This window comes from Cherax quadricarinatus, chromosome 65 (assembly GCF_038502225.1).
Source record: "Cherax quadricarinatus isolate ZL_2023a chromosome 65, ASM3850222v1, whole genome shotgun sequence".
Taxonomy (NCBI): domain Eukaryota; kingdom Metazoa; phylum Arthropoda; class Malacostraca; order Decapoda; family Parastacidae; genus Cherax; species Cherax quadricarinatus.
In genome coordinates, this window is record NC_091356.1 from 15,238,474 (window position 1) to 15,258,542 (window position 20,069).

The 20,069-nt window shown below is 40.0% G+C and overlaps 1 protein-coding gene across 2 annotated transcripts in view; it reads left to right on the forward strand.

Moving 5' to 3' along the window:
* The window catches only part of prtp (thioredoxin domain-containing protein pretaporter), a 54,772-nt gene extending 36,016 nt beyond the window's left edge, over positions 1-18,756 (forward strand). The window contains exons 7-8 of one of the 2 annotated variants that reach the window (XM_053793829.2): positions 3,813-3,945; positions 18,161-18,756. In XM_053793829.2, coding sequence (XP_053649804.1) covers positions 3,813-3,945; positions 18,161-18,286 — 259 coding nt within the window. In that variant the 3' untranslated portion in view covers positions 18,287-18,756. The remainder of the gene's footprint in view (positions 1-3,812; positions 3,946-18,160) is intronic. The other variant, XM_070098974.1, reaches the window with a different exon arrangement.
* Positions 18,757-20,069: the final 1,313 nt, after the last annotated feature.

The following is a 20,069-nucleotide window of genomic DNA, read 5'->3' on the forward strand; positions in this document are numbered from 1 at the left end:
CAATGAATTTGCAGTTTAATATGTATGATTGCCAGTTTGAGACATGTTTCTCAAGGTGCTGCTATTTTCTGATATTTGTGTAGTTTCCCCCAGCTCTTGTATGCTTGCTGGCAAAGCTGTTGGTCTGTATAAACACTTTCTAGGTGGGTTGTCCTAGTCATGTTTGTTGCAACATTGCAAATGACATCTCCTATATTTCACTCATCAGATATTACAAAGTACAGTGGAACCCCGAGTTTCAGCTGTAATCCGTTCCATGAGCTAGGCCTAAACTCAAAACGGCCAAAAGTCGAAGCAATATTTCCCATAAGAAATAATGTAAATACAATTAATCCGTTCCACACCCACAAAAATATTTACAAAAAATGCATTTTTTAAAGAATAACTATATAGAGTCTTGCCAGCATCTGGAAGATAGGGAGGAGGAGAGAGGGAGGACTTATTGTTTGGAAGGGGAATCCTCTTCCATAAAGACTTTAGGTAACAAGTCCTTATCTGGGGTTACTTCCCTTCTTTGTCTTTTAATGCCACTAGGACCAGCTTGAGAGTCGCTGGACCCCTGTCACACAAAATAAGTCGAGAGTGCCCTGAAGTGGGACAAGGTTTTGTCACTGAACATGTTGCAGATATGGCTTGTTTCAGCTTGGTCAGGGTGATACTTTTCAATAAAAGTTTGCTACTCATTCCGCTTTGCACACATGCCCTTAATCAATGAAGAAAGCACCTCCTTCACTCCCTCCTCCTCCTCTTCTGAAGCAAGTTCCTCAGCTGTGGTCTGATGCTGTTCGAATTAAAGCTCTTGCAATTTGTCAGTGGTTAGCTCTTCCCTGTGGTCCTCCACCAACTCTTCCACATCCTCGCCACTCACCTCCAACCCCATGGGCTTGCCCAATGCCACAATACCTTCCACAACAGGCAGAGGGTTGGCAGGGTCAGAGTCAGCCTCAAACCCTTTAAAATCCCTCTGGAGGACACATTGTGGCCACAATTGTCTCCAAGCAGAGTTCAAAGTCCTGGAAGTCACTCCCTCCCAAGCCTTACCTACAAGTCTTATGCAGTTGTAGATACTGAAGCGATTCCTCTAGAACTCTCTTAGGGTCAGTTCAGTGTCTGGAGTCACTTCAAATCACCTTTCAAACACTGCTTTTCTGTACAGTTTTTTGAAGTTAGAAATGACCTGCTGGTCCATGGGCTGGAGGAGAGGAGTGGCATTAGGAGGCAAGAACTTCACTGTTATGAAACTGAAGTCCCTAGACAAGAGGTCTACCAAGTTTGGAGGATGAGCAGGAGCATTGTCCATTAACAGGAGACACTTGAATGGCAAATTATTTTCCAGGAGGTATTTTTTCACACTGGGGCCAAACACTTCATGGACCCACTCTTTGAAAATTTGCCTTGTGACCCATGCCTTATGATTAGCTTTCCACAACGCACACAATTTACTTTTAATGACATTGTTTTTCTTGAACACACTGAGATTTTCTGAGTGATACACCAGTAAAGGCTTCACTTTAAAATCCCCACTAACATTAACACAGAACAAAAGAGTTAGGCTGTCTTTCATAGGCTTGTGTCCTGGCAGTGCCTTTCCTCCTGAGTAATGTAGGTTCTCTTAGGCATTTTCTTCCAAAAGAGGCCTGTTTCATCACAGTTGAACACATGTTGGAGTTTGGATTCTTCACCCTCTATGTACCCCTTGAATTCATGCACATATTTTTCAGCTACCAATTTGTCAGAACTGGCAGCCTCACCATGCCTTACAACACTGTGTATGCCTCTAGGCTGCTTAAATCTGTCACATCAGCACTGGTTCCAGGCATTTTCTTTGCAAGATTGGCATGCAACTGCCTTGCTCTTTCACACATGATCGACTCTGAAACACTATCTTTTTATTGTTGATCCACACCACCAATGACTTCTCAACCTCTTCGTATGTTTGTGTTCTAATTTTGGTTAACATGTCAACACCTTTTGCAACATTAGCTTCCTTGAGTTCTTTTCTCTTCGCCAGGATAGAAGTGATTGTTGGTTTGTTTTTGCCGTACATCCTGGTAAGCTTGCCCACACGTACGCCACTCTCGTTTTTTTGTACTATCTCCTCCTCCACTTCTGTGGTGTTTCTCACTTTCTTTACCAAAGGGCTGCCATTGTGAAGTTTCTTTTGGCTCATGGTAACTTATTTAACAGTCACAATTAATAAACAAGCATTAAGCACAATGAATTTAATGTGAAACGTTCGGATGAGCGCGCAGGGTAATGTTCACTCAAGGATAAACAAACAAAGCTAGACTGGCTCATGACGCCTGCGTGGGGAGGCGGACAGACCTGGTACACCGACAAACACGGGGCAATGGCTGAAACTTGGGACAAAATTTAGCTGTAAAAAGCGGTCAAAACTCGAAGCGGTCGATACTCAGGGCAACCGAAACTTGGGGTTCTACTGTAATGGCAATTCTTTTGTCCTTAATCATTACGTATATGCTGATGCATGGTAAAGTACATAATTACTAGTAATTTGTAATGTATGAGGTGCCAGATTGATCCCTGGTACACTTTACATAACTTTAATTCAGTGTTTTAAGATATGCCTATTCAATTTTCATTTAAATATTAACCATGAAATATTCATACATGACTGTTTGGAGCTGTTGTCCCATAGCAGCAAAATATTTAATTTTGAAAACTAAATGTTTTCCCTTGGTAAATATAACACAATCATATGCCATAGGCTTTATACAGTAGCTTCCATTTTTTTTTTTTTTTAACAAGTTGGCCACCTCCTCGCTGCAGCATTCACAACCCAAGCTTCACACCCATTTAAGAGTGTTGGTACTACTATACTTTCATACATTTCCTTCTTTGCCTCCATAGATAATGTTTTTTGTCTCCACATATACCTAAACGCACCACTCACCTTTGTCCTCATCAGTTCTATGATTAACCTTATCCTTCATAAATCCATCCGCTGACACGTCAACTCCCAAGTATCTGAAAACATTCACTTCTTCCATACTCCTCCTCCCCAATTTGATATCCAATTTTTCTTTATCTAAATCATTTGATACCCTCATCACCTTACTCTTTTCTATGTTCACTTTCAACTTTCTACCTTTACATACACACTCAAACTCATCCACTAACCTTTGCAATTTTTCTTTAGAATCTCCCATAAGCACAGTATCATCAGCAAAAAGCAACTGTGTCAATTCCCATTTTGTATTTGATTCCCCATAATTTTCTCCCACCCCTCTCCCGAACACCCTAGCATTTACTTCTTTTACAACCCCATCTATAAATATATTAAACAACCATGGTGACATTACACATCCCTGTCTAAGACATACTTTTACTGGGAAATAGTCTCCCTCTCTTCTACACACCCTAACCTGAGCCTCACTATCCTCATAAAAACTCTTTACAGCATTTAGTAACTTACCATCTATTCCATATACTTGCAACATCTGCCACATTGCTCCTCTATCCACTATATCATATACCTTTTCTAAATCCATAAATGCAATAAAAACTTCCCTACCTCTAAATACTGTTCACATATATGCTTCAATGTAAACACTTGATCTACACATCCCCTACCCACTCTGAAACCTCCTTGCTCATCTGCAATCCTACATTCTGTCTTTTTTTATTATTATTTTTAAAAAATAATTTGTTTAAATTACTGTACTAATGAAATATACAGTAATGCACTTGATTAAGAGATGAAGATATATTCATTGATTGCTTTCATGCTCTCTGTTCTACATAAAAAGTCTGGCAATTTTTTAGATCAACTGCTACATTTTTTCTTGTAGGTGTGGACACTGCAAACGCATGGCTCCAACTTACGATGAATTGGGTCGCAAATTTGTTGGGCATGACCAAGTGAAGATTGCAAAAGTGGATTGCACTCTGGAGGTGAATAGAAGCTTGTGCAGCGAACAAAATGTAAGTTTTTTCACTCTTGATATTCATAATGAAATGTCAGGAAAACGTAGAATATCGCTGGGGTGAAAATACTGGAGTTTAGTGGGTGCTAACTACCCTCCAGACTTCTGCTAGAGTTAAATGATACCCTACATTTTTCCTGATATTTCCTTTGGTAGTGATAAAGTCCTTCAAGAACTCGAAAAGCTTTTTGCTATCTTGAAGTGTTTTGATATCCAGGTTTTACAAACTAGTGGATTCTTTTCCTATAGTAATAATATTGTTTCTAGTTACTTGATAAACACTGAGAGTTGCAGTTGCATTAGTTGTTCCTAAGTGTTCTGCAATCACTCGTTAATAAAAGATTTTGTGTGAATTTTATGAAAAAAAAAAAAAGGTTTTGGGGAGAAAAGGTGAGTCTCTGTAGTTTTTTTTTAACACTTTGGTAGTCTCCCACTGAGGTAGGGTGAACTAACAAAGAAGAAAACATTACCATCACTCACCCAATTGCTGTCTTGCTGGAATCATACTGACATTGCAATTTAGTTGCCTCTCCAAACTGCAACATAAGAACATAAGAAAGAAGGAACACTGCAGCAGGTCTACTGGTCCATGCAAGGCAGGTCTATGTCACCCCCCCTGCTTAGAACAATGACCCACCTAGTCAGGTCACATCCACTGAAGGAAGGAGCACGACATCAGACCTAGTAGCATGAATTAGTCAGGTCCAACTCACACCCACCCACACTCACTCATGTATTTAGCTAACCCTGCTGTAGTTATCATTGTTACACACAAACATGTCTGTCTGTCTATCTCTTTATCTGTCTAGCTGTGCTTATCTGTCCCTTACCTCTCTTTCACAGTGCAGGCACTATACTTCCAGGACTCAAGTCCAGCTAATTGGTTTTCCTAAATCCCTTCATAAATCTTACTGTGCTTATACTGCAACAGCATGTCAAATAATAAAACCCACTTTCCTTCACTCCTATCTTAACATGTTCACACAAGTGTTGGATGTCCAAGCCTCTAGCACTCAAAACCACCTTTACCCCTCCCTCCTTCCATTCCTAGAATGACCCCTACCCCAATTTAATTTTAAAGTTCTTGGTCAATTTTCTAGTATTTTCCTATTTATTGTTATAAGATAACCATGAATACAAAATGTATTCCATCCCAAGTGATGAGGCTGAAATGTTATAGCTTTTCATTTTCATCTTTAACCCGTAAATGGTCCAAACGTATATATACGTTCACTACCCCAGTGCCTTGAATATTTTGAGAAATAAGTTTTTTTTGTATATAGAAATAAAGAGCACATTTTTCTAAGTGTTATAGGATAAAAAAAAGTTTAGGGTCAGTACTTACCGAGATATGAGGGTGCAAAGTTGACACTTGGCGATCACCTGACGGCAACATGGAGTGCTGCCGCTTGCAGAAATTCTACATATTTATCGTTTTTATCCATTTTTTTTTTTACTTTTCTTGGCTTTCATGATATGATACTTACATATGTTTTATAGTAAATCTTTTGATTTCAATGCCAATTGTTGCTTGTACACCAATATTATATACAAAATTATTATCATACTACCACAAACACACATGTACAGCTATATACAAGTATTTACATGTCCCACTTACGTTTCTAGAACTCCACGATTGTATGATACTTCATGAAGCATGGATTCATACAGAGTGCCACCCCACACTGGTGACATATGTATTGTGTGTCCTGCTGTTGGGTTCATTTTGTGGTGGTTGTGCATGCGCACACTTTTTCTGGGATGCTTCTTCTTTGGGGTAGGTGGTATTAGTACCAGGTAGTGACAGTTAGGGATGATTTGGTCTGGCACTTTCCCCACTGGCTGTGGTTGTGGCTGGGAGACAGGTTGTGGTGTGACAGGTCACTGTTGAGGGGCAGGTACAGGAGGGGTACCATACTTTTTTGCTATCTGTTTTATGACATTCAGGGAGAATTCTGCAAAACATTGTGGTTTTTCAGTCTTTATTTCGTACATATTGAATACATTGAGCACTGCAATGTCTACAAGGTGGAAAAACAGTTTTATATACCACTTGTGACTCCTACGTACACAGTCAACGAACCCTATCATCATGTCACACTTGTCAACTAGTCGCATGTTGTTCGTATAGTCCATGACAGCAGCTAGCTTTACAATGCATTCATTGGTCTCCCTGTTCACTTATTCTGTTTGTACCATCTCATTTCTGTGGATGGTTGGCAGCAATATCATGTCCCGTTTGTCATGCCACATCAGTGCCATGATATCATTGGCATGAAATGCTTGCACTGCACCTTCAGCACTGCCTCCACTGAACCTTGGCATATATTTTCTATTCCTTCTCACTGTTCCACATATATCAGTATTGTTCACACATAGGAAATCAGCGAGCATAGGGCTTGTATACCAGCTGTCTGTGTACAGTGTATGGCCCTTGCCTAGGTATGGTTCCATCATTTTTTGAACATCGCCAGAAATGCCCAACATGCGCCTGGTATTGTCGAGTGTGTTTTTCCCGTTGTATACAATGACATCCAACACAAAACCACTCTCACAGTCACACATAACAAAAAGTTTTATACCAAAGTGATGACGTTTGCTGTGTATATATTGCTTGAATGACAGGCATCCCTTGAATAGAATCAAGGACTCATAAACAACAGTGTTCTTGAAGGGATAAAAGTGTGCACTGAATTTGTGCTTTATATAGATAAACACTTCCCGGATTTTGTATAGAAGGTCATTTCTGTTAAGCCTATTCCTGTCTGAGAAATGCAAAATTCGTAGCAACAGAGTGAATCTGTTGCAGGGAAGGAGGTCACGGAAGACAGGAGTACTGATAAAGTAGTCTGTGGCCCAGTAGTTACGTATATTGTTTTTATAGGTATGTGGCATAAGCATGACAGTGGCAAGGAATAAATACATTTCAGCCACTATTGTACCTTTCCATCTGTGCAGCCTTGATGATTCCCCAAACTCTGCTGTATTGTCCATGATATAGCGGTAATAATTGTTCGTCTGGGTCACTATCAGGTCCCAAATAACATTTGTCTCCATTCACTCCTATCTAACACGCTCACGCAAGCTAACTGGAACTCCAAGCCCCTCGCCCACAAAATCTCCTTTACCCCCTCCCTTCAACCTTTATGAGGACGACCCCTACCCCACCTTCCTTCCCCTACAGATTTATACGCTCTCCATGTCATTCTACTTTGATCCATTCTCTCTAAATGACCAAACCACCTCAACAAACCCTCTTCAGCCCTCTGACTAATACTTTTATTAACTCCACACCTTCTCTTAATTTCTACACTCCAAATTTTCTGCATAATATTCACACCACACATTGCCCTTAGACAGGACATCTCCACTGCCTCCAACCACCTCCCCTCTGCTGCATTCACAACCCAAGCTTCACACCCATATAAGAGTGTTGGTACTACTATACTTTCATACATTCCTTTCTTTGCCTCCATAAATAACGTTTTTTTGTCTCCACATGTACCTCAACGCACCACTTGCCTTTTTTCCTTCATCAATTTTATGATTAACCTCATCCTTCATAAATCCATCCGCCGACATGTCAACTCCCAAGTATCTGAAAACATTCACTTCTTCCATACTTCTCCTCTCCAATTTGATATCCAATTTTTCTTTATCTAAATCATTTGATACCCTCATCACCTTACTCTTTTCTGTGCTCACATTCAACTTTCTACCTTTACACACACTCCCAAACTCATCCACTAACCTTTGCAATTTTTCTTTAGAATCTTCCATAAGCACAGTATCATCAGCAAAAAGTAACTGTGTCAATTCCCAGAGTATATATCATGTTTCCCTGTTATTCATATTGTTTGTTATGTCATATTAGATGAACTGTGATATATAAATAAGCCATATAGATGATATTAGCGAAATTATTCATGAAGTATTTTGCCCGGTCTCCAGACAAACTCTCGTCCACCGCAGACACCACCCATACCACCACATGAATGATATATTTTATTCATTTTAGAGTATATATCAGGTTTGTATATTATTTATATTGTTTATTATGTCATATTAGATGAAGTGAGATAGATAAATAAGCTGTAGAGTTGATATTAGTGAAATTATTGAAGTATAGAATTTAACTGGAACAGATTAATTGCATTTCAATTAATTGAAATGAGGAAAAATGACTGCAAATGAGCAAATCCAGTTGCGAGCAAGGTCATGGAACAGATTAAACTCACAGGTAGAGGTTCCACTGTACATATGTACAGTCACTGAACACTTTCCTAGAACTGCTGCAGCTTGTGGAACTCTTTGAAACATGGGTATATGTAGAGTGGCACATGACACTCCTCACACATAAAACGAGTGTCTCTGCGTGTTTGTGGGCGTTTTGTGGTATGTCCACATACAAAACACCTCTTCTGATCACTTTTCTTTAAAGCAGTAAGAGGCAGTTGTATGGGGTAGTGATCGCCAGGCCTCAAACGATATGGCGTGTGTTGGTAATTTCGTGGGCACTGGTCTATTGCAGGTGTTGCTCCTTGGTACTTGGCGATTATTTGTCTGATGACTGACAAACAAAATTCACCATATTTTGGTTTGTTGTTGATCCTCAACTTGTATATGTTATAAGCATTTAGCATGGAAATATCAACAAGATGGAAAAAGTTTTTTTTTTTTTATTATTATCACACTGGTCGATTCCCACCAAGGCAGGGTGGCCTGAAAAAGAAAAACTTTCACCATCATTCACTCCATCACTGTCTTGCCAGAAGGGTGCTTTACACTACAGTTTTTAAACTGCAACATTAACACCCCTCCTTCAGAGTGCAGGCACTGTACTTCCCATCTCCAGGACTCAAGTCCAGCCTGCCGGTTTCCCTGAACCCCTTCATAAATGTTACTTTGCTCACACTCCAACAGCACGTCAAGTATTAAAAACCATTTGTCTCCATTCACTCCTATCAAACATGCTCACGCATGCCTGCTGGAAGTCCAAGCCCCTTGCACACAAAACCTCCTTTACCCCCTCCCTCCAACCATTCCTAGGCCGACCCCTACCCCGCCTTTCTTCCACCACTTATAACTCTTGCGTACACAATCAACAAACCCAATCTGCATGTCACATTTGTCTACTAAGTGCATATTGAGGTTGTAGTTCATGACAGCTGCAGGTTTTAGAATGAGTTCGTTGGTCTCTCTATTGTGCCTGCCAGTGTGTGCCATTTCGTTTTGGTGAACTGATGTCAACAATGTGACATCACGTTTGTCATGCCACCGAAATGCCATGATGTCAGTGGCAGCAAAGGCTTGCACCTCACCTCTGTGAGTGCCAGCGTCGAACCTTGGCATATGTTTAAGATTACCACGCACTGTGCCACACATGTCTGTCAGGTTCACTCACAAGAAATCACTGAGTATGGGGCTTGTGTACCGGTTATCAGTAAATAATATATGCCCCTTACCAAGTTATGGTTCCATCATTGTTCGAACCACATCACCAGAGATACCCAATAACTTCCTGGTATCTCTCAATGTATTACTGCCAGTGTACGCAATGATATCCAAAACAAGACCACTTTTGCAATCACACAGTACAAATAACTTTATACCAAAGCATTTCCTCTTGCTTGGTATATACTGCTTGAATGAGAGTCTTCCCTTGAATAAAATCAAAAACTCGTCAAGAACAAGCTTCCTGAAGGGATAAAAATACATGCAACACTTTTGTTTCAGGCACATAAACACATTTCTGATCTTATATAACCTGTCGCTTCTGTCAGGCCTTGTTTTGTCTGAAAAGTGTAACATACATAACAGTATCAAGAAACAATTCACACCTGTAATGTCACTAAAACCTGGGGTTGAAATCAGGCATTCTGTTGTCCAGTATGTGGTGACATTGTGCTTATACACATGTGGCATAAGCATTTTTGTGGCAAAAAGCAGGTACATCTCTGTCACAGTTGTGTCCTTCCACTGGTGTAGCTGTGATCTTGGTGAGAGAATTGTATTTGCCATGGTGTACTCATAGTATGTGTTGGTTTCCCTGACAATAATGTCCATCAGGGGTCCATCGAAGAATAACTGAAAGCATTCCAGTTCAGTAGCATTATTCCCAAGTGTACACGATGGCCGTATTCCACTTTGTGTTTCATCAAAGTCATGGGGACTGGGAACAAACTCGTCACCTTCCTGCCAATCCCAGATGCGGTCTGCTGGTGGGTTCTGGATATTGAAACGTGGTTGTGCAGGTTGTGGTTGTGGTTGTGCAGGCTGTGGGAGTGTGGGGTTGGGTGAGGCTGGTTGTGCAGAATCAGCAGCACGGGTAGTAGCGTGGCCTGCTGCCGGTGCCACATGACTCATGCCACCATCACTATCACCACCACCACCACCTGCTGCCTCACTCATCATTCATACCCATCGTAACAATATCGTCATCTTCACTATCAGGTCGTGGTGTAGGGCCACGAGATGTACTCCGAGATTTACTCCTTTCCCTTGGAACAGCATATGAAACGCTACCAGACCGCATGCTACATCGTATGTACTGCCGCTTCACTGGGGAATATTCACCCTCACTGTCACAACTAGAACTGCTTCCAGTAACTTTGAAATCACTATCACTATCACTTTCATTGCTCACATCTGAGTCTTGTACACGGGCAAATAGTTTCCTCTTTCATCCTAGTACAGGTGAACGTGAACGTGAATGTGAATGAGCCAGCCCAGCACCAGAGGCGGTAGGTCGTGGGTCATCTGGGTTTTCATCACTAATTACGTTATCCTGGGCACTTTTTTTGGTCACACCTGCTTGAAAACCATGGAATTCACTTTCACTGACACTTCCATCGCTGTTTGAGCTATCACTTGGGAACAAAAGACCTCCAGTCCGCCGAGGAGTAAGGTACTTCTTACTGCGAGGCATGGTGAAAATGGACTACCAAGATGGCGTTCCCACAATGCACCACTGAGTCCCAGATTTTTTTCACAGGGTGCACACCCACCACTCAGATCCATTATCTCTCATGTAGGCCTACCAGCTTTCTCCCGCTTGATTTGAAGCCGCTAGAATTTACATGTATAAATACGTTGGAAACAGTGGCGCATAAAACGTATATATACGACGTAAACAGTCAAAGGGTTAATGTATTCTTACACTGAATGTTTTATAACTTACACTGAATGCTTTATAATTACAGTAGGACCCCATATCCATGTGTGATATGTTCCAAGGACCTGCCGTGGATACCGAAACTGTGGATAGTAGCAAACCCTATGTATGATTCCTATACATACCTATTATAAAGTTTAATTGATAAATTATTCTCAGTGATGGGAAGCACTTCACAGCTTTTCTTAGGCTTTGCAGAACTGCTAGCTTCTCTACTTTTATGCTTTGGGACCATTATTATGCAAAATTAAGAGGTATTTTTGGTCCACAGTAAACTGTGGATAACTGAAACCATGGATACAGGATTCTACTGTATTCAAATAAATTTTTTAATGTGTACTTAAAAAATTTTACTTCAAAGAAGGTTTTCTCTTAAAATATCTGTTAAAAATCATACAAGAAAGTACATATTTTTCTACACTTCCAGCATTTCTTGCTCGTACATTTCCCCGAAATGCAGTTAAGAGTTTTTATGAGGATTATGAGGCTCGGACTAGAGTATTTAGGAGAGAGGGAGATTATTTCCCAGTGAAACTAGGCCTTTTCAGGCAAGGATGTGTGATGTCAACATGGTTGTCCAATATACAGTGGATCCCCAGTTTTAGGCCGGTGCAGAAATTGGCCACTTCGGAAATCAAGTACTTTTTTTGGCAAAATTTCCCCCCCAGATTTCATGTATCAGCTTGGAAATCATTGGTACCAGACGCATTCACCTGGGCCGCTCATACGTTCGTGACTCACTCTTTTTTTTTTTTTTTTTTTTTTTTTTTTCAACAAGTCGGTCGTCTTCCACCGAGGCAGGGTGACCCAAAAAAAAAGAAAGAAAATCCCCAAAAAGAAAAATACTTTCATCATCATTCAACACTTTCACCACACTCACACATTATCACTGCTTTTGCAGAGGTGCTCAGAATATAACAGCTTAGAAGCATATACGTATAGAGATACACAACATATCCCTCCAAACTGCCAATATCCCAAACCCCTCCTTTAAAGTGCAGGCATTGTACTTCCCATTTCCAGGACTCAAGTCCGACTATATGAAAATAACCGGTTTCCCTGAATCCCTTCACTAAATATTACCCTGCTCACACTCCAACAGATCGTCAGGTCCCAAGTATCATTCGTCTCCATTCACTCCTATCTAACACGCTCATGCACGCTTGCTGGAAGTCCAAGCCCCTCACCCACAAAACCTCCTTTACCCCCTCTTTCCAACCCTTTCGAGGACGACCCCTACCCCTCTTTCCTTCCCCTATAGATTTATATGCTTTCCATGTCATTCTACTCTTGGGTACATTAAATGTCTTATTTTAGGTTAATATAGACATTTTCATTAATCTCTCTGATATTTCCTTCAAAATTATATAAGAAACACATTATATTGTTCATAAAAACATACAATGTTTATATGCAATGTATGTTTAATAATAATCACACTTGGGCACATTAAATATCTTATTTTAGGTTAACCCTTTGACTGTTTCGGCCGTATATATATGTCTTGGAAGCCAATGTTTTTAACGTATTAATATGCCAAAATTCTAGCAGCTTCAAATCCAGTGGGAGAAAGCTGGTAGGCCTACATGTGAGAGAATGGGTCTGTGTGATGGGTGTGCACAGTATGAAAAACATTGGGGACTCATTGGTACATTGTGGGAATGCCATTTTAGTAATCCATGTTCACCATGCCTCATGGTAAGAAGTACCTTACTCCCAGGCGAATTGGAAGTTTCCTGTTCCCAAGTGATAGTTCCAATACCAATGGAAGTGCCAGTGAAAGTGAATTTCATGGTTTTGTGGAGAGTGTGACTGAAAGCAATGTCCAGCATAACGTAATTAGTGATGATAGCCCAGATGACCCTCAACCTTCCACCTGTGGTGCTGGGCCATCTCATTCACGTTCGCCTGTACCAGGGTGAAAGAGGAAACTATTTCCTTGTATACAGGACTCAGATGTGAAAGTGATAATGATAGTGATTTCGTAGCTATTGAAAACAGTTTAAGTTGCGACAGTGAGGGGTAATATTCTCCAGTGAAGCGGCAGTATGTGCAAGGCAGCATGTGTTCTGGTAGTGTGCCATATGTCATTCCAAGGGGAAGAAGTAAATCTCAGAGTGTATCCCGTGGCCCTACAACAGGAACTGATAGTGAAGAGGATGATATTGATATTGTGACAATGGGGATGGCTAATGTGCATGGAACAGCAGGTGGTGGTGGTGTTAGTGGTGGCATGCCTCATGTGGCGCCAGGAGCAGGCCACACTGGTACCCACGCTGCTGACTCACCCCAGCCACAGCAAAGCCCACCCTCAGCCGCCCACACACTCCCATAACGTGCACAACCACAACCAACTGCCAATATCCAGTACCCACCAGCAGACTGCATCTGGGATTGGCAGGAAGGTGCCAATTTTGTTCTCAATCCCCATCAGTTTTGATAAAACAAAGTGGAATATGGCCATCATGTACACTTAGGAACAATGCAACTGAACTGGAATGCTTTCATTTATTCTTCGATGAACTCCTGATGGACATTATTGTCAGGCAAAGTAACACACACTTCGAATACACCATGGCAAACACAGTTGTTTCACTGAGATCACGGCTACACAAGTGGAAGGATACGACTTTGGCAGAGGTGTATCTGTTCTTTGCCACAAAAATGCTTATTCCACATGTGTATAAGCACACTGTCACTACACACTAGTCGACAGATTGCCTGATTTGAACCCCAGGTTTTGGTGATATACCAGTGAATCGATTTCTGCTACTGTTACATATGCTACACTTCTCAGACAAAACAAGGTCTGCAGAAATAACAGGTTATATAAGATCAGGAATGTGTTTATGTACCTGAAACAAAAGTGCGGTATATATTTTTAGCCCTTTGGGAAACTTGATATTGATGAGTCTTGATTTTGTTCAAAGGCAGACTGTCTTTCAAGCAGTATATACCAAGCAAGAGGAAATGCTTTGATGTAAAGTTATTTGAACTGTGTGATTGCAAATGTGGTCTGGTTTTGGATATAATTGTGTACACTGGCAGTAATACATTGAGAGATACCAGGAAGTTATTGGGTATCTCTGGTGATGTGGTTAGAACAATGATGGAACCATATCTTGGTAAGCAGCATATATTACATACTGATAACTGGTACACAAGCCCCTTACTCAGTGATTTCTTGTGAGTGAACATGACAGACATGTGTGGCACAGTGCGTGGAAATTGTGAGCTTATGCCTAGGTTCGATGCAGGCACTTGTAGAGGTGAGGTGTAGGTGTTTGCTGTCAATGACATCATCGCATTTTGGTGGCATGACAAATGTGATGTCACATTGTTGACATCAGTTCACCGAAATGAAATGGCAGACAGTAGCAAGCAGAATAGAGAGACCAATGAACTCATTTTAAAACCTGCAGCTGTGATGGACTACTACCTCAATATGCACTTAGTGGACAAATGTGACATGCAAATTGGGTTTGTTGATTGTGTTTGCCAAAGTTATAAGTGGTACATAAAACTTTTTTCCATCTTCTTGACATTTCCATGCTGAATGCTTATAACATGTACAAGTTGAGGATCAACAACAAACCAAAATATGGTGAATTTTGTGTGTCAGCCATCAGACAAATAATATTCAAGTACCAAGAAACAACACCTGTAATAGACCAGCGCCCATGAAATTATCAACACATACCCTCTCGTCTGAGGCCTGATGATCACTGCCCCATACAACTGCCTCTTACTACGTTCAAGAAAAGTGCTCAGAAGAGGTGTTTAGTTTGTGCACATGCCACAAAATGCCAACAAAAATGCAGAGACACTCGTTTTAAGTATGAGTGTAAAAACCACTGTGCATAACACCGTGTTACAAAGACTTCCACAAGCTGTAGCAGTTCTAGGAAAGTGTCCAGTGACTGTACATTTGTATATATATTATAAAACAATAGTAATAAACAATTTTTTGTATTGTTGGTTTGTATAAGCAAGTTTTGTAAACAATGTAATGATAATGTTTGTGCCGTTATTGTGTTGCATACTACGAGTGTATATATGTACATTGCACCTTACTTTGGTCTCACAGGTCACATAGGTTACTTGGAAAAAAAAAATTGGAAAATACAAGAAACCTTCGAATAGGAGTAAATGTAAGTGTACCGGGTAAGTGGCATTCGCCACTGTTGCCATACATGGCTCATTTTCTGCCAAATTTACGACTCTTTATCTCAGTAAGTACTGATCGTAAAAAATTTTTTTAGACTACAATACTACTTACCCCTCGCCCTACATTAAGACTACAAATATTTTAAGGTATGTAATGAATGTATTAACCACAGAAGAGCTGCAACACTATAGTTATTCTCTATAAAATTTATTTTTTGTTAATATTTTTGGGTGTCTGAAACGGATTAATTGGATTTACATTATTTCTTATGGGAAATATTACTTCGGCTTTTGGCCATTTTGGATTTAGGCCAACCTTCTGGAACGGTTTAATTTCAAACACCAGGGGTCTACTGTATTAGTAGATGAGGTTGTAAGAGAAGTGATTGCTCGGGTGTTGGTAAGAGGTGTGGGATTATAAGATGAAGAATCTAACACAAAGTGGGAGTTGTCACAGTTGCATTTTGCTGATGACACTGTGCTTTTGGGAGATTCTGAAGAGAAGTGGCAGAAGTTGGTGGATGAATTTGGGAGGGTATGTAAAATGGAAATTGCAAGTGAACATTGGAAAGAGTAAGGTGATAAGGATAAAAAATCAAGTGATGAAAGATTGGATATCAGATTGGAGTGAGTATGGAGGAAGTGAATGTGTCCAGATACTCGAGAATGGACTCTTTAGCAGATGGGTCTATGAAAGACGAGGTGAATCATAGGATTAATGAAGAGAAAAAAGGTGAGTGGTGCACTGACTAGTATGTGGAGACAAAGAATGTTATCCATGGGAGCAGAGAGAGGAATGTATTAAAGTATAGTGGTACCAATACTCTTATATGGGTGTGAGGCATGTGTAGTGAATGTTGCAACAAGGAGAAGGTTGGAGGCAGTGGAGATGTCATGTCTGAGGGCAATGTCTGGTGTGAATGTTATGCATAGAATCTGTAGCTTGGAGATTAGGAGGAGGTGAGGGGTTTCTAAAAGTATTATCCAGAGGGCTGAGGAGGGGTTATTGATGTGATTCAGACATTTAGAGAAGATGAGATGAAGCAGAATGACTTGGAGGGTATGTAAATTTCTAGTAGAAGGAAGGCGGGCTAGGGGTCGTCTCAGGAAAGCTTGGAGGGAGAGGGTAAAAAAGGTTTTGTGGGTGAGGGCTTAGACTTCCACCAAGCATGCATGAGTGTGTGGAGGCAAATGGTTTTTATGGCTTGACATGCTGCTGGAGTGTGAACAAAGTAACATTTATGAAGGGAAACTGGTTAGCCAGGCTTGGGTCCTGGAGGTGGGTAGTACAGTGCCTGCACCCTGAAGTAGGGGTGGAGATGTGTTGCAGTTTTTTAAACTGTAGTGTTAGCATGCCTCTGGCAAGACAGTAATGAAGTGATTGATGAAAGTGTTTCGTCTTTTTCAGGTCACTGCCTTGGCAGGAAACAGCTAATGTGTTAATAAAAAAGTTCTTGTATTTATGTCCTTTAGTGCTTATTCCCATTTGTCTTTTTTTTGTGCTATTTATCCAAACTTACAATTACTGTTTTATATAGCTATGCATGTAACTTAAGAGGATTCTTCTATCTGTCCAGCCCAGCCTGAGGACAGCCTATTTTGTCATTTTGCTACTTCTCATTTTCATACTAATGTTTCTACTATGCATTCATTAGTACCCAATACAGTGGACCTCTGGTATTCGATATTAATCCATTCCCGAGAGCTCATCGTATGCCAAAATTATTGGAAGGCGAATTAATTTTCCCCATAAGAAATAATGAAAATCAAATTAATCCCTGCAAGACACCCAAAAGTATGAAAAAAAAAAAAATTACCACATGAAATATTAAGTTTAATGCACACAAACTGAAGAAGACATGCACAGTTTGTAGTACTCTACTAACAATAGAATACATGACACTTACCTTTAATGAAGATCTGGTGATGATTGATGGGATGGGAGGAGGGGAGAGTGTCGAAGTTGTTAATGTTTAGAAGGGGAATCCCCTTCCATTAGGACTTGAGGTAGCAAGTCCTTTTCCGGGGTTACTTTCCTTCTTCCTTTAATGCCACTAGGACCAGCTTGAGAGTCACTGGACCTCTGTCACCGTTCCTTTAAGACTTGTCTAAAATGGGCCATAACATTGTCACTGTAATAATCACCAGCACAGCTTGCAATAGCTGTGTTAGGGTGATTTTCATCCATAAAGGTTTGCAGTTCAACCCACTTTGCACACATTTCCTTAATTTTTGAAGTAGGCACAATGGATTCCACAACTGGCATAGGCTTCTCAGGGTTAGCCCCAAACCTTTCAAAATCTTTCTTAATTTCCATACTAATTCTCACCCTTTTTACCACAGGGTTGGCGCTAGAAGCTTTCTTGGGGCCCATGGTGACTTATTTTGCAGAAACAAGCACCAAAAACACTGTGATAATATGGAATGTACCGAATGTATGCTTAGATGCGAGCACACTGCCTGGCTTGTAAACACTGGCACTCACGTAGACGCGTCCCGGACGAATCGCGTGTGACAAGTTTTTTAACGAGTGGCGAGGCAAAATTTTTACGTTAAAATGTATCAAATACAGGATTTAACGTATACTGATGCCATCGAATACCGGGGGTCCACTGTATAGTAAATGGAATTTTTTTTTTTGCTCATTTGAACTGTGTGAGGGGGGAGAAAGGAGGGATGTTTATTCTTTTCCCTTCTTCTGGCTGCTGCTACATCCACCACCCGTTTACTTTTTCTATCACTGGCTTATTTGTCTATTCCTGGAGACAAATTTTTTTTATTACTGAAACAGTGTGTGTATTCATAAATTAGAATGTCCATATGACATTTAAAATTACAAATTTAGTATTTAACAATTTTTTTTTTACAGGTAAATGGATTCCCAACACTGTATCTGTATAAAAATGCCAACCAGATTGGAGAGTACAACGGGGATCGTTCCCTGGACGACATGGTCTCCTTTATCACCAGACATCTAGAGCACGACGAACTGTAGTCTAGTACTTTATTAAAAGCAGTTTTTAGCTAACAGCAATATACTGTATCTTTAATTAGGGGTGTCTATCAGAATATTATATTGCAAGGTACTTAAATTATTTTCCTTCTCCAATTACAATATCCTTTAAGTACAATAAGTGATATTTCAAAACTTTTAGCTGATAGGTGTAAGTTCATAACCATGTTTTATATTTTAAATTGTTCACAAACTTTGGAGAAAAGTTCAAAGCTATTAATGGTGTTAAATTGTTTTTTCAATGCTTTGTTTCCATGGAAAATATTATTATATTGTTTTTTCTTAATTATGTAGCACCTTTATATCTTTCATTATAATAAGAGCCAAAAATTTAACATATAGAAATGCTAGCTGTTGAATCATTAATATTCATTTAGAATAAATGTGATGTTTTCTTTTTATATTCAAACCAAAGAAAGTTGACCATTGTTCAATGAATGAAATGTAACATGTGCTGTCGTATTACTGAAACTTGTACCCCTACTTATTGTCTTGATATTTTTACCACAATTTTAATCACATTCATATTAGTTTTATTGTTTATACAGTTATTTAGGAACATCTGTATGTGTGTGTGTGTATGTTCAGTGTGACTTCCACAGGATATTACAAGACTTAATACATTTTACAATGTGAATAATTAATACAGAGGCATTCTGTTTATATTTACTCGGAAAAACCTTGCTTTAACACACTTCAGTTTAACAGAGAACGTCCATTGTCTGGAAACCACAGAGTCATTTAAATCCAGGATTTTTTTTTTGTTGCAGTCCACTAGGCAAATAAATTTTGGATTAAAAAACAAGATCCGTTATTTTCAGTAATAGATCAACCCTTTCACTGTTGGTGCCATAGTACTATGGTTTACTAGTCAGTGTTGGTGCCGTAGTACTACGCCAAAATTCTAGGGGCTTCAGATCTAGCAGGAGAAAGCTGGTAGGTCTACGTGTGAGAATGGGTCTGCATGGTCAGTGTACACAGTATAAAAAAAAATCAGGGAGCCAGTGGTGCATTGTGGGAATGCCATTTCAGTAGTCCTTGTTCAGCATGCCTAGCAGTAAAAAATATCTGACTCCCCGGCAAATTTGGGACTCTTCTCTTCCCAAGTGATAGTTCTGACACAGATGGAAGTGTCAGTGAAGATGAATTTTATGGTTTTGTGAAGTTTGTGACTGAAAGCAGTGCCCAGGATACCAGATACAGATAGTGAAAAGGGATGGCAGCTTGGATGGTGGGGAAGATGGTGTGGGTGGTTGGGAAGATGGTGTGTAAATTTATTCAGGAATACACAAATACTGTTACATAGATTATCATACATAGCAGCACGTGTAGAGAGCTTAGGATAACCTGAAAAAGTCAAGCATGGGTGGTAAGGAAGACAGGGTGGGTGTGGGGAAGGAAGTGTGGATGGTGGGGAAGGTGTGGGTGGGGAAGACAGCATGGGTTTGTGTAAACCTGTTTTGTAAACAATATAATGATAGCAATGTTTGTGCAGTTATTGTGTTGCACACAATGAGTGTGTATTTTTTTTTTTTTAACTAGTCTGCCGTCTCCCACCGAGGCAGGGTGACCCAAAAAGAAAGAAAAAAATCCCCAAAAAGAAAATACTTTCATCATCATTCAATACTTTCACCTCACTCACACATAATCACTGTTTTTGCAGAGGTGCTCAGAACACAACAGAGTTTTTTTTTTTTTTTTTTTTTTTTTTTTTTTAACACAGGGTTTGACAAGGTTAAGGATCCCTAGCTTTATTGACAGCTAT